Genomic DNA, 12,144 nt, shown 5'->3' with positions numbered 1-12,144 from the left:
TTTATACAGTCTGCAAATTCAGCAGGAAGCCTAGCTATATCCTGCATGGCTGGGGCTTTGGGTGGACAGGGACAAAGAGATCGTGGGGAGGCGGGTACCCAGATGCCAGGAAGGCTCTTTTGCCCTCACTATAGCTGAATAACTTGTGAATAGCTTTGACTTAAAAGAAATCTCTTTCTGCAGGTCTAATGAGCCTCCCTGGGAAGCTCCCAATGTGAATGGGAATCACGACTTGACATAAACGGGAAAGATTATGTGTCAGCAGGGCTGATTTGATTCTTAATGGAGTGTTAATTTATTTGCTGTGATTTCACACATCTGCTCTGGCCACAATACCATATTACGTTAATCCCTGAGATATTACGGTGCAAGGTATATTTTCTATATACAAGGTGAGTGAGGAGTGGGGAATTTGTGCGTGTGATTTTTTTAAAGGGGTACCTACTCTTTTGTTCAAAGGATTAGAAGGAGGAAGATGGTAGATTTGAACATCAGTTGGAAAAATGGTTTCTTGAGGCTAAGTCACAGTTTGGATTTTGGGTTCATGATTATGGTCATATTTAGGAGTATTTATGATCAGTAGGTCGGACAGCTTTATTCCCCTTTGAGACAGTAACTTTTATGTATCTTTCAAGGCAAGTGTTTCTCTAGAACTCTGGGCTGAGATTTAAATATATGGAAGAAGCACAAAGATAAAAAAAAAATTTAAAAAGGGAGATATCGCCTTGTACCGAAGAATAGATTTCATTTGCCATTTATGTTCTTTTAAGTCTCCTAAAACAGGTTAGTTTTGCCCCTTCAAAAGACAGTTTGATATTTCCATTGGGGAACAGATGCATGTAGGCCACTGAGGGAAGTGAAGCTGAGTTAATTATAACCGTTTGTGAATGATATGTGAAAGATTTTAACGAGGAGACCAATCCCAAGTGGAATGGAGTCCCTCCCCATCACAGAAATCCCAAGACACTGCAGATGTTGCCACTTCCCAGGAGAGATGTGTCCAGGGCTCCGATCAGCTTTCCAAGGCCACCTTGCTGATGCTGATGCTGATGCTGCAGCCTAGGCTGTGCTGCTGCAGCTCTGCCTGGCTTAGTGTAGCCAGTGTCATGATCACAGGGAAGAGGAAATGAGAGGAGAGGAGAGCAGCAGGGACCAAGAGTTATACAAACCCCCACCCCCAGGAATCCAGACCAGCCCTAATGGGTAAAGATCCCTATATGGAAAGTGGATCTCCTTTTCCTCTGTTTTAAGTACAATTACACCACAAAGAAGAGCGGAGATAGGTAGCTCTCTTAGGTCACAAGAATTCGATGTTCTGTGTGTCTTCATCATAGTCCTCCAGCAAATGCTTCATTTCCACAATGGTGAACAACTGTGGACAGTACCAAGAGGAGCACATGTCTTCTGTCATCCCAGGCACAGATGGCCCAGGAAAGCAGAGGCCAATAGATCAACCTAGATTCTTACGAGTATGAAGGTCCAGTGAGGTTTCACTTACCAAATATTGGAAGTCGAGCTGTTAACAGGCTCGGTGTGGAACCTGTGGTTGAAGAAAATGATTGTTTTAAGCATATGTAAAGGTTAAGAGTGCATCCAGTCGCACCAACATAGTAAATTAGATCATTGTTAGGAAAACTACGTCCCATTCTTGAGTCAGAGTGTTCAAGCACAGCCTTCACTAGTCTTGAGGCTTTTCCTTCTAGAGGAGGCAAAGCTTTCCCTAGTTGGTTAATGCGCATTGCTGTTTGCTGAGACTGGGATTTACTAGGTGAACAGCCCAGAAATGATTATGAGTTAGATATTCCCAGGTGCCTATGCTCTCCATGATCCTAATCTTCATTGTTTTGGATTACATCAGTCTTCCCAAAGACTGACTGCATTTGGCACCGTATGGTAAAGATGTCATGGAAAGCAGCAGCATGGTGGATGAATTATGCCTTCTCTTCCCTAAGGGTTTATGTTCTAGTGAGGCCAGAAGCGAAAGGTCCACCTTCACTCTAACATGCACAGTCCCTATAAAGTTTCACTTAACAAGGCACATAGAGGCCTGTTTAAAGATCTATGAAGAGTGGGGTGGGATCTCTTGGTTTCTAGGATCCGTTCCTACACTAGCAAACATGGAATGTAAAAAAGTTCTCCAAATTTCAAGTGACAAGAGATTGCTTGCTACTCAAAAACTTGGACCCTACTTGCCCAGACTTTAATTTAACAGTCTGACATGGAACTTCAGTGTCTGTATTCTTAACGTACACAGGTGGCCTGCTGGACACTAAGCTTAATTCTATCAGTTCTAAACTTGATTTTCATCTGGTGCCATTTATTTAGTGATGTAGAATGAGATTTAAATTAGAATTAGTGGGAGGAACTTTGCAGTTGACTTAAATGAGTATCTTCATCAGCCAGAATCGAGCCGGTCAGAAGCTAGGCGGATGAAATAGTGCCCCAAGGAAGGTCAGAGAGGCCCAGCTGTGCGAAGAACCTCTTCTATTTAATGCAGCACAATCAAGGCAAATTACTCATTGAAAATGGAGTAGATTGGACTCAAAAGAGAAAGTGAAACACAAATGTGTTAGACAACTCATGAATGATTTCTAAAAATAAAAATAGTTAAAAGTTGGAACTTTTCTGGATTTTTGTAGCCCCAACTTTTGGAATAACATTTCCTCTCTAGATTTCCTTTCTACACCTCTGCACATTTCTCTCAACAGGCTTTTGACCTTTGAAATACAGAAATTTGAAATGTAAGGTAATAAAATTTAAATTAATGAATATTTTAAGGTTACATTTCGTCCCATGGAAGTTTCTCACAGACCATAATTTTAGTTTCCTGAATGCATTTTCATACAGTTTCACAGAGAAACTGTTTGTGCTTTTTCTGTGCGTTGTAGCTGCTACTGACAACTTCATTTTTAATAAATAAAGTAAAAACTGTTGCTTCAAAAATGGTGGTAAGAATAAGTTTTCATAGCTTTAAAAAAGAAGCTATCGAGCTCAGAGATGTCTTACATTATAGTTTTGAGTATTTATACACCAGTGATACTGCTGTGTCTTTCATTCACTGTATTGAAATATATTTTCAAATAATAAACTGATGATTAGCAAGTCAGTCACAGGCCAGTGATTGAAATTTGCATTAGACTCAGTGTCTATAAAGCTCTGGAAAGCCTTAAGGACAGAAAGCAATTTTGAGTTGTACAACTTATTAGGGGACATTTAAAGGTAGTTAAACAGATTGCCATCCGTTGTCTCTCTATGATTCTCTTAACTCCAAAAATGTCTGTCATGGCTGGAACAGTATGGGGGCTCAGGGGAGTGAAGAGGAAGCCTGGGAGTGTGCATCACGCTTGAGATAAGGGAATCACCATCCCATCTGTTAACCAACTGGAAAGATCTCTTTCTGTCTCCATTCTTGTACTTTTTCTTTCTGCCAAGAGAGTGAAGCCACCCCCACTGTAACCATGACACTGCCTTTATGATACACATGTCTCCATTTTTTTTTTTTTTTTTTTTAGTGGTCTTCTTACTACCTTAAGTGAAGAGCTGCTTACCTGAGCTAGAAGTGTCAACACCAGAGACAAGCTCAGGTCCTGTCTGTAAGCATTATGCATGCAAAAGGGCCCTACTCTGCACCCTTCCTCCTGGCCCTTCCTCAGGGCCAAGAGATACCCAACCGACTCAGTTGTTCTAGAATCAAAAGCACCTCCTGGTGTAGCTTATGTGTTTGTTCCCTGTGGGTAATTAAGGCTGCATTATATCCCCAAGACCAGCTTGCAACACGTTCACAGTCATATTTTTGAAAGGATGACAACACCTTACTCATTGACACACTCCCAACTTTGCTGTCTCCTAAAATTGACCTTACGTTAATTAGCAGCCTAATGCGATCATCTCATTTTTCCTGGGACCAATTAAGTAGGTGCTGTAGACGGAACTGACAACAAAATGTAAATTTAAAGACCGGTTCTAGAATCTGTTCTTTAAGGGAGGGAAGAAAGCAAAAGCTGAACAAGGAGAGTGGGGGTGGGGTGTGATTGTGAGCTACTGATTCTGCTCGATAAATACTGGGTCTGGGTCTCCTTAAATCCAGGCTGGACCGTGCTGACCTGACTAGCATCCCCTACCCCCATCAATTACGTGCAAATGAAATCACGGCCTCCTAATCTGTGCTGGGAGAAACGAGAACGCATTACGGCCCCTGGTTCGCTGCTAGGCACCTGTTTGGTTGGTAAATACTTTGTACCCAGACCTCCCTGCTCAGAACACCTTCACACCTGCATTTAGGCGTCAGCCAGCAGGGAGTCTCATTAGGTATTCCTCTCCTCAGCACCTGATCCACACACCGAAGTCGGGACCCTCTGCAGCACTCTCGCGGGCGGCTGTCCTCTCCCGGTAAGGGCTGAAAAACTCCCTTCCCCCAACTAGCACCACCATCTAGAAAAATTTTAGTGGTGTCTCGGAAGGCCCAAAGCTAAAGGTGAGGGACAGACGGGGACAAGCTAAGCCACCTACTCGGGTCCCTCCTCACTCACCAGCGTGTCTGTTCCTCCTGCGGGAGGCTGGCGGCCAGGTGAGATTACCTGGGCGCATCAGAAGCCCCAAGGGGCGCTGCAGTCCTCCGTCTCCCCATCCCCTGCGCAGCGGGGGACTCCAGACCGTCTCCTCCCCCCCGCGGCGCGCGGCCGCGGCCCCTCGGGCTCCGACGCTCGGCGACAGCGGCACGCCGCGCTCTGCTCCCCTCCGCCGACCTGGCGTGACGCAGGCGGAGACTACTTAAGGGCGGATTAGAGGCGGTGGCCGCGGATTCCCCAGCCCCGCAGCCAGCTCTGCGCGCCGCAGCGCGGGAGCGCCAGGTGCCCGCTCCAGTGACAGGCGCCGGGGTCGGTTCGCGGACCCTCCCTCAGACCGCAAGATCGCGGGGACCGCGACGCAGACACCGGTCTCCCGCGGGCAGGAGCTCGGCCACCTGCACGCTGCCACCCAGCCCCGCCCCTCGCCGGGAGACTGCGGGAGTCCACCTGACCCCCGGACGGCACGGAGGTGCTGTCCAGCTCTTCCGCACCGCGCCAGCAGCTCCATTGGTTGGGACGCGCATAGATTGCTTCCCCCTACTCCCCTCTTTTAAGTGCAATAAAGGGGGAGGGCCTCGTGGATTTTTTTTTAAAGAATTTTTGTTTGCTTCTTTAATTGGGGGCAATTAGCTCCCTGCCAGGAGGTGCGGCCCGGGGAGGGGCCAGGACCAAGAACGTGCCCGGTACTGCCCAGTCTTTGTCTGCTGCCTCCGGATGCACAGCGATGGGGGAATGGACCATCTTGGAGAGGCTGCTGGAAGCCGCGGTGCAGCAGCACTCCACTATGATTGGGAGGTAAGGGCACCAAGCCAGCCGTCAGCGGCCCGTCGGGCGGCCCTTGGGAATACCTTCTCCTGTCTCTAACGACCCCCAGATCCCCCAGCCAGCCCTCTGCTTCCTCCCCAACCTCTGTCCAAGTGCCAGTGTTGCCTGCATTAAGGGATTACCCGATGCCCAGTGACGCCCCCCTCCTCCAGTTACTCCTGACCAGCTCCCCCATACTTTCTCTATAAAGCACCACAGGGGGGAGGGGATTCACACTTCCCTCATCAGAAAAGGACTTGTGGACTCAGTCCTGGTACCCCCACTCTCCGGAGTCAGCTCCAATCTCCATCTGGTTCCCTAAATAGAATCTACAAGGAAGGCAGAATTGCATTTGGACAGAGAAGGGCAAGTGGGGAGATGGATTTGCTCATCACAGCAGATGCACCATTCTTTAACAGATATTCATTAAGCTAGACCATATTCTCTGTTAAAACTTAGTGTCAGAGAGCCACACACGTAGCTGGCTTCTTCTTGTGAATATATCTACATGTACATATTTATATACATATGTATGTATACAGATATTTGTTCATATTTATAGCTACCTGCAGCTACCTATTTGTTTGTAGACATGTGATCTTGTATTCATAACCGTTTCTATAGAGAATTAAGTTCTACATGTTGAGACTAGGACACACACACACAAAGATTAATACTCATCCCAGGTGGAGATCCTCAAACACAATTCCTCTGTGAAGGATTCTGCATGCATTTGCCAGAGTAAAGGTGTGTTTAGAGTCTCTAGACATTCTTTACAAAAAGCTGAATATATATATATATATATATATATATATATATCAAAAGGAAATATATACTACAAAGTGGCCATAAACAGTGTATGAAATTGTGCAGATGTGAGATCCTTGTAATATGAAATATTCCAAGCTTACCAGCACCAAGCTGCAAAGAGATAAAATTGTTTTCCAGGCTCTCGGTTCAGTACCACTCAAGGGTGGACAGCTCCCCTGTTCAAGGACCTGTAAGCACTGAAACAGAAAGAACAGGGACTTTCTCAATGACTTAGCCTATGAGAACCTTTCTCCCCCTCCTCTTCCTCTGCTCAGGATCCTGTTGACTGTGGTGGTGATCTTCCGGATACTCATTGTGGCCATTGTAGGGGAGACGGTGTACGATGATGAGCAGACCATGTTTGTGTGCAACACCCTGCAGCCCGGCTGTAACCAGGCCTGCTATGACCGCGCCTTTCCCATCTCCCATATACGTTACTGGGTCTTCCAGATCATAATGGTGTGCACCCCCAGTCTCTGTTTCATCACCTATTCTGTGCATCAATCTGCCAAGCAGAGAGAACGCCGGTACTCGACTGTCTTCCTAGCCCTGGACAGAGACCCTGCTGAGTCTATAGGGGGACCTGGAGGAACGGGGGGTGGTGGCAGTGGTGGGAGCAAGCGAGAAGATAAGAAGTTGCAAAATGCCATTGTCAATGGGGTGCTCCAGAACACAGAGACCACCAGTAAGGAGACAGAACCAGATTGCTTAGAGGTTAAAGAGCTGGCTCCACATCCATCTGGGCTGCGCACAGCAGCAAGGTCCAAGCTTCGAAGACAGGAAGGTATTTCCCGCTTCTACATCATCCAAGTGGTGTTTCGAAATGCTCTGGAGATTGGGTTTCTGGTGGGCCAGTACTTTCTATATGGCTTCAGTGTCCCAGGGTTGTATGAGTGCAACCGCTACCCCTGCATCAAGGAGGTAGAATGTTATGTGTCTAGACCTACGGAGAAGACGGTCTTTCTGGTGTTCATGTTTGCTGTGAGCGGCATTTGTGTGGTGCTCAATCTGGCTGAACTTAACCATCTGGGATGGCGGAAGATCAAACTGGCTGTCCGGGGAGCCCAGGCCAAGAGGAAGTCAGTCTATGAGATTCGTAACAAAGACCTGCCAAGAGTCAGTGTTCCCAATTTCGGCAGGACTCAGTCCAGTGACTCCGCCTATGTGTGAAAGGGCAGGTTTGGGGAAGGCCTGCTAGGTGGCAAGTAGCCCCAAGGCAGAGGATGACTCGAGGGTGTACAGGTTTGCCCTCATTTGCGTAGTGCTCGCTGTGAAGGTCTAGGATACAGATATTAAGAGGTCGTCATCAACACAAAGGAGAGGTAGAACTGTCATCACATGTCACACCATCAGTTCTACTGAGACCACCGGGTAGAGTGACAAGATGGCTAAGTTGGATGTCCTTGGGCCTTCTTCTTTCGTGGCCCTTCCTGCTCCTGATAATAGTGAACTGGCATAGCTGCCAAGCAAGAATTAGCTCGGCTGAGCTCTGTATTCTGGTGAATGGCATGAGTCAAACACTCATTGATATAAAATTTGTGACCCATCTCAGCACATACCTTTATCCTGGGCTGCAGAAAAAAAAATCCTGGAGGATATTTTTCCCCCTTCAGCATGCCCCTTTCCCTCAAACCCAGGATAGCATGCCAGCTTTTCTTTTTCCTTGATCTGGCCTTACATTAGCCCTAACACAGTTTATCTGCAAGCTGGAGGGAATTACATGGGGTGCTTTTTGGAGACTGGCCAGGGCAGAGGTTTGCAGTAGAGCCCCATATGACTGGCCCTTAGTCATTAAAACAAAACAAAACCTTAGGAATGTCTCAATATTTCCAATTTTTTAAAACTCAAATTGCACTGGTGCTGTTTATTAGGGGTGGGGGATGGGAGGGAGGGAATCTCAACAACACTTCTGTGAGATGGTCATTTCACTGTTGAGCATGTGTTTATGAGCTTTGAGATATTTCTGCCTTCTAGATTATGGACTGTGGATAGAATTAAAAATATGTGGGTTTTTTTGTTTTGTTCTGTTTTTGTTGTTGTTGTTGAAATGGAGGGTATCTACTCAAGCCACAGAATTTCTAACTGGTAGATCTTACTCTAATTTCTTACCTAATTTTTGTGCTACACAGCTGCACATCATTTTGCCATGGTTTGAACTTACCTGTGTGCTCACACCAGAGACCTTAATCAGCCCACGTCAATCCCAACCTACTGTATCATCAGTTATTTTTGAAATACACACGCATGCACGCAATCACTGGCTCCAAACCTGGAAGTAAATATCATTGGTTAAGATGTGCTTATGGATATTTGTTTATTTGAGACATATACCAAAGGTTCAAAAACCTGTTGTTTGGACTGAGACAATTATGCTCTTGTTGCTCTTATTCAAGTGCCATATTCCACCTTTCCCACCCACTGTGCATTTAGCTGAAGCACTAGGCAAGAGTAGCATTCAGATAATATGTTTTTATGGAAGCCCTCTATTTCCTTTGAATTCTTATTATTATGGGTTTTTTTTGATTTAGATATGGATATGGTATGTTATACAATTGAGGATTTGTTTAAAATAAAGTTCTTGCCTTTTTTTGTAAACTGGGAAGAGTCTGCATCTTTCTATTTTGATTGGAGTTCTATTTGTTTAAATGGATGTTCAAAAATGTTATACTGGACAGACATTTGGCCTGGGAGGTGGACAATAGATGGCGCATATCTGAAGATGAGCAACAAAGCTTTGGGCAGACGGGAAGAAGCTGGCAACTTTTACAAATGTTTCAATGTGAATGGTGAGATGTTTAAGTGATATTTCCTAACTTCATTCTTACTTTAGCTTGACCTTTCTCTGCCTGTGTAAGTATATTTTGGGGGATACAAATGTCAACACTACTGGGCCACTCTAACTCTGCTTAGGAGTGGTCTCTCTCTCTCTCTCTCTCTCTCTCTCTCTCTCTCTCTCTCTCTGGATTGTCACAGTTAGCAAGCATGCTGTTCAACCTGGTGTCTATCAAGATGTCCAAAGGTATTCTCTACACTAACACTGTCCAGTAGAATTTCTCTAGTGATGATAATTTCTCCTGTCCATGCTGTCTAACCTGGGAACAATTAGCAATATGTGGTTAGTGCAAATGAAGAACAGAAGCTCTACAGCAAAGTTCTAGACTTTTTCATCAGCCATTTTTGTTGTGTCTTTAAATGGGGATGGATCTTCTGCTTACACTTCATAGGACCTTTCTAGTCATATCATTTTATCATTTCTCATCTTTCCTACAAGTGGTCCTATTTCTGTAGACCAATGTTCTTTATCTGTTCTTTAACTTTATACATGTTCTAATGAGCTCTTGATTTGAACGGAAAGAAATGGTGTAGACTTTCCTGGGTGCTTGTTTTCCCAACACAATGGTCACACCTTTTAACTATGACCATGTCAATGCCAATTTTAGAATGAAAATGTGTCTATTTCAATCTATAGGTTTCCATCTGCAGCATAAATAAGCGGTTGAAGATGGTTATCCTTGAGTAAAGAAACAGATTCTCCTCTGCCTTGTGTTTGGTAAGCTAAAAATGTTTCAAGACACCTCCCAGAGCTGAAGGAAGAGTGTCGCTTGAGCTCTCTTAGCATATGCTTGGGTGTGAAAGAAATGGGAATCTGTGTGGAAAACAAGGTCTGTTGTATTTATGCCTTGATGTAGGATTAGAACAGGAGTGTTTCCTGGTAGAAATGCATCCCTCATCAATGAACTTCATCTATTGTAGTTGTTTGAGGTTTCTAAACACCTGCAAAAAACAAGATGACTAACTCAGGAGTTTAGTCACAGAGAAGAAAGTGTCTTCTCTATGTACGGTCACACCCCCCAGAATGTCTTGCTTTCCATCCAATGAAGACATGTACATGAATGGACCTTAGCTTCACATAGCCATGTGATGGAAGTGACCTTAATCTCTATTTTGTGAGATGATGCTACTGATGCATTTTACATTTCTAGCTTTAAATCCTTTCACTCCATGTATAAATATATGTGTGTTTGTCTAAGTGTGTGTGTGTGTGTGTGTGTGTGTGTGTGTGTGTGTGTTCATTGGTGTGGCAGTGAGCAACAGTTTGACTGGGTTTAAAAGTTTAGCAAGTAGCTTAGTGAGGGACTAAACCACTTAGTTCATAGAAGAAAAATAACTGAAGGTACAGAATTTGTCATTTGTAGGTTCTCAGACATCACAAAGGTCACACATATGAGTGATAACAGCTCTGTTCTACGTGCTCTGTGACCTCTGGACACAGAGAAGGGGAGGTCTACAAGCAACGCTCAGAACAATGTACTTCTTGAAAAATGGTAAGACCCTGGAGGACAGAAATTCTTAGGACATTATTTGGTTTCATTTTACTTTACATTTTATTAACAGCTTTAGTTTATCTAGTTTAGTATGCTAGGGCTAAGACAACAGAGTTAAATAGATAGGAGAAATTCCTTTCTCCTGGTTCTAGCAGCTAAAATGCACAACCAGGAAGTTGGCGGGTTGGTGTCCTCTGAGGCCTCTTCATGGTGGTTACTGCCACACTGTAGCATGTAGTCTTCACATGTAAGACCACACCTGTCAAGCTATCTGTGTCTAAATTCCGTTTGGTATGAGGACACTGTCAGACTGGGTTTGGGCTTCATTTTTAACTTGCCTTTTCTTAGAAATGGGTGGTCAAGACAGGGTCTTATTCTGTAGCCTAAGTGGTCTTGAACTCCCCCAAATCCTCATGACTTTGTCCTCACATACACTAAAGGTACAGGTCACCAGAACCAACTATATAATCATCTCCTTCTAATTAATTACACAGTTAGAGGCCTTGTGTCCAAGTATAACAACATTCTGATATACTTGTGTCAGGGTTCTAAATAGTAATTTGGTAGGACACCATGAGGATTTTTAAATCTTCAGGTATCTTTATAATTAGGGGCACCATGGAAATCTATCCATTAAAAAAGGCACTTTGAGAATAAGGACAAAGGATGTAACTGAATGGAACATCAGAACAGTGGGTGAATATGAGTCTCCCCAAGGCAGCCATGTTGTTGTAGGTGTTGCACTGAAGGCACTACACAGCAAGAGTGCTCCTGCAGCCGAGCCAGGAAGCCTGAAGACACAAGGTTAGCACCATTAAGGTTAGCCCTTGAGGTCAACGAAAAGGCAACTTCTCAGACAGAAAGATGAAACATTTAGTCAGTAGTAATGAGAAATAGTAGTAAGGCATAGTAATTCCTTTGCCGCGGTCCACACCACCTTTCTAAACTGTTTGGTGCTACAAGCTAAGAATCACCGCTGTTGTTTATTATTCCTCTCTTAGAGATGAGGACCTGTGAGCCAGAAACATTCGCGGAAGATCATAAGAAACAATTACATAGAGAAGAAGAAAAGGAAGGATGAGGTTCTCATGATACATCTTCTCATGCTCAGTGTATCTGGAGTTTGTGACGAGAAGCTATAGATGGCTAGCAAGAGGTCTCAAGGCCTTTAGAGTAGCAATGGTACCAGTTGATATTCCCATGGAGCACAAAGGTCTGAGCAGGGTTATAGCCTGGTGTGGACAGAGGAAGAGTGTGGCGTTAGGAAGCCAAGAGAGATGGGGATAAAGGAAGAGTGTAGTAGCATAATGTTCTACTGAGCATTTATATAAATGAGAGAGTTTTAAGTAGCACTAAGTAAACACTGAGACTCATCTACTACTAGATTTGTTGAGTAGCAAACTGTAACTTAACACAGACTTCCTAAGACTCTTTCAGACCTTGGGAGGTTGGGTAGAAAGAACAGCATCAAAGAGCAAACAAAGATCACTCCCATCTAAGACAATGCCCGGCACATCAGCCTTGTGCCCACCCAAACATTATACTAGCAGGTTGCTATTCTCTGGTGGAGGGCGTGGTAGCTTAACAGACCTTGTTGAACCAAGCCTAAATGAGTAGTTATGGCTAAAATGATGTCA

The 12,144-nt window shown here is 44.5% G+C and overlaps 1 protein-coding gene and 1 long non-coding RNA gene across 3 annotated transcripts; one reads left to right on the top strand and one right to left on the bottom strand.

Annotated features, from left to right (window-relative positions):
* Positions 1–271: 271 nt before the first annotated feature.
* Positions 272–4,965, bottom strand: LOC147995635 (uncharacterized). Its single transcript, XR_015683716.1, has 2 exons — positions 4,530–4,965; positions 272–1,540 (listed from the first exon to the last, which is right to left on the bottom strand). It is a non-coding gene; the product is annotated as an uncharacterized LOC147995635 (long non-coding RNA).
* Positions 4,184–8,777, top strand: Gjd2 (gap junction protein, delta 2). Of its 2 annotated transcripts, XM_087653996.1 has the most exons (3): positions 4,184–4,389; positions 5,199–5,363; positions 6,458–8,777. In XM_087653996.1, exons 2-3 carry the CDS (start codon positions 5,293–5,295, stop codon positions 7,350–7,352), a joined length of 966 nt encoding a protein of 321 aa, XP_087510122.1. In that variant the 5' UTR covers positions 4,184–4,389; positions 5,199–5,292; the 3' UTR covers positions 7,353–8,777. The 2 variants fall into 2 exon arrangements, with proteins under 2 accessions (XP_087510122.1, NP_062154.1); NM_019281.2 differs by lacking the exon at positions 4,184–4,389 and having other exon boundaries at positions 5,178–5,363; positions 6,458–8,163.
* The last annotated feature ends 3,367 nt before the right edge of the window (positions 8,778–12,144 follow it).

The sequence above is a fragment of the Rattus norvegicus genome, chromosome 3 (assembly GCF_021556685.1).
Source record: "Rattus norvegicus strain SHRSP/BbbUtx chromosome 3, alternate assembly SHRSP_T2T, whole genome shotgun sequence".
Classification (NCBI taxonomy): domain Eukaryota; kingdom Metazoa; phylum Chordata; class Mammalia; order Rodentia; family Muridae; genus Rattus; species Rattus norvegicus.
Note: the sequence above shows the minus strand (reverse complement) of the source record. Positions and strands in the feature narration are given on the sequence as shown.

Excerpts from the sequence above, each read along its gene's own strand:
- Gjd2 (XM_087653996.1), top strand. The coding sequence starts at position 5,293 with ATGGGGGAATGGACCATCTTGGAGAGGCTGCTGGAAGCCGCGGTGCAG. Across the intron at positions 5,364-6,457 it reads CACTCCACTATGATTGGGAG|GATCCTGTTGACTGTGGTGG; the intron begins GTAAGGGCACCA and ends TCCTCTGCTCAG.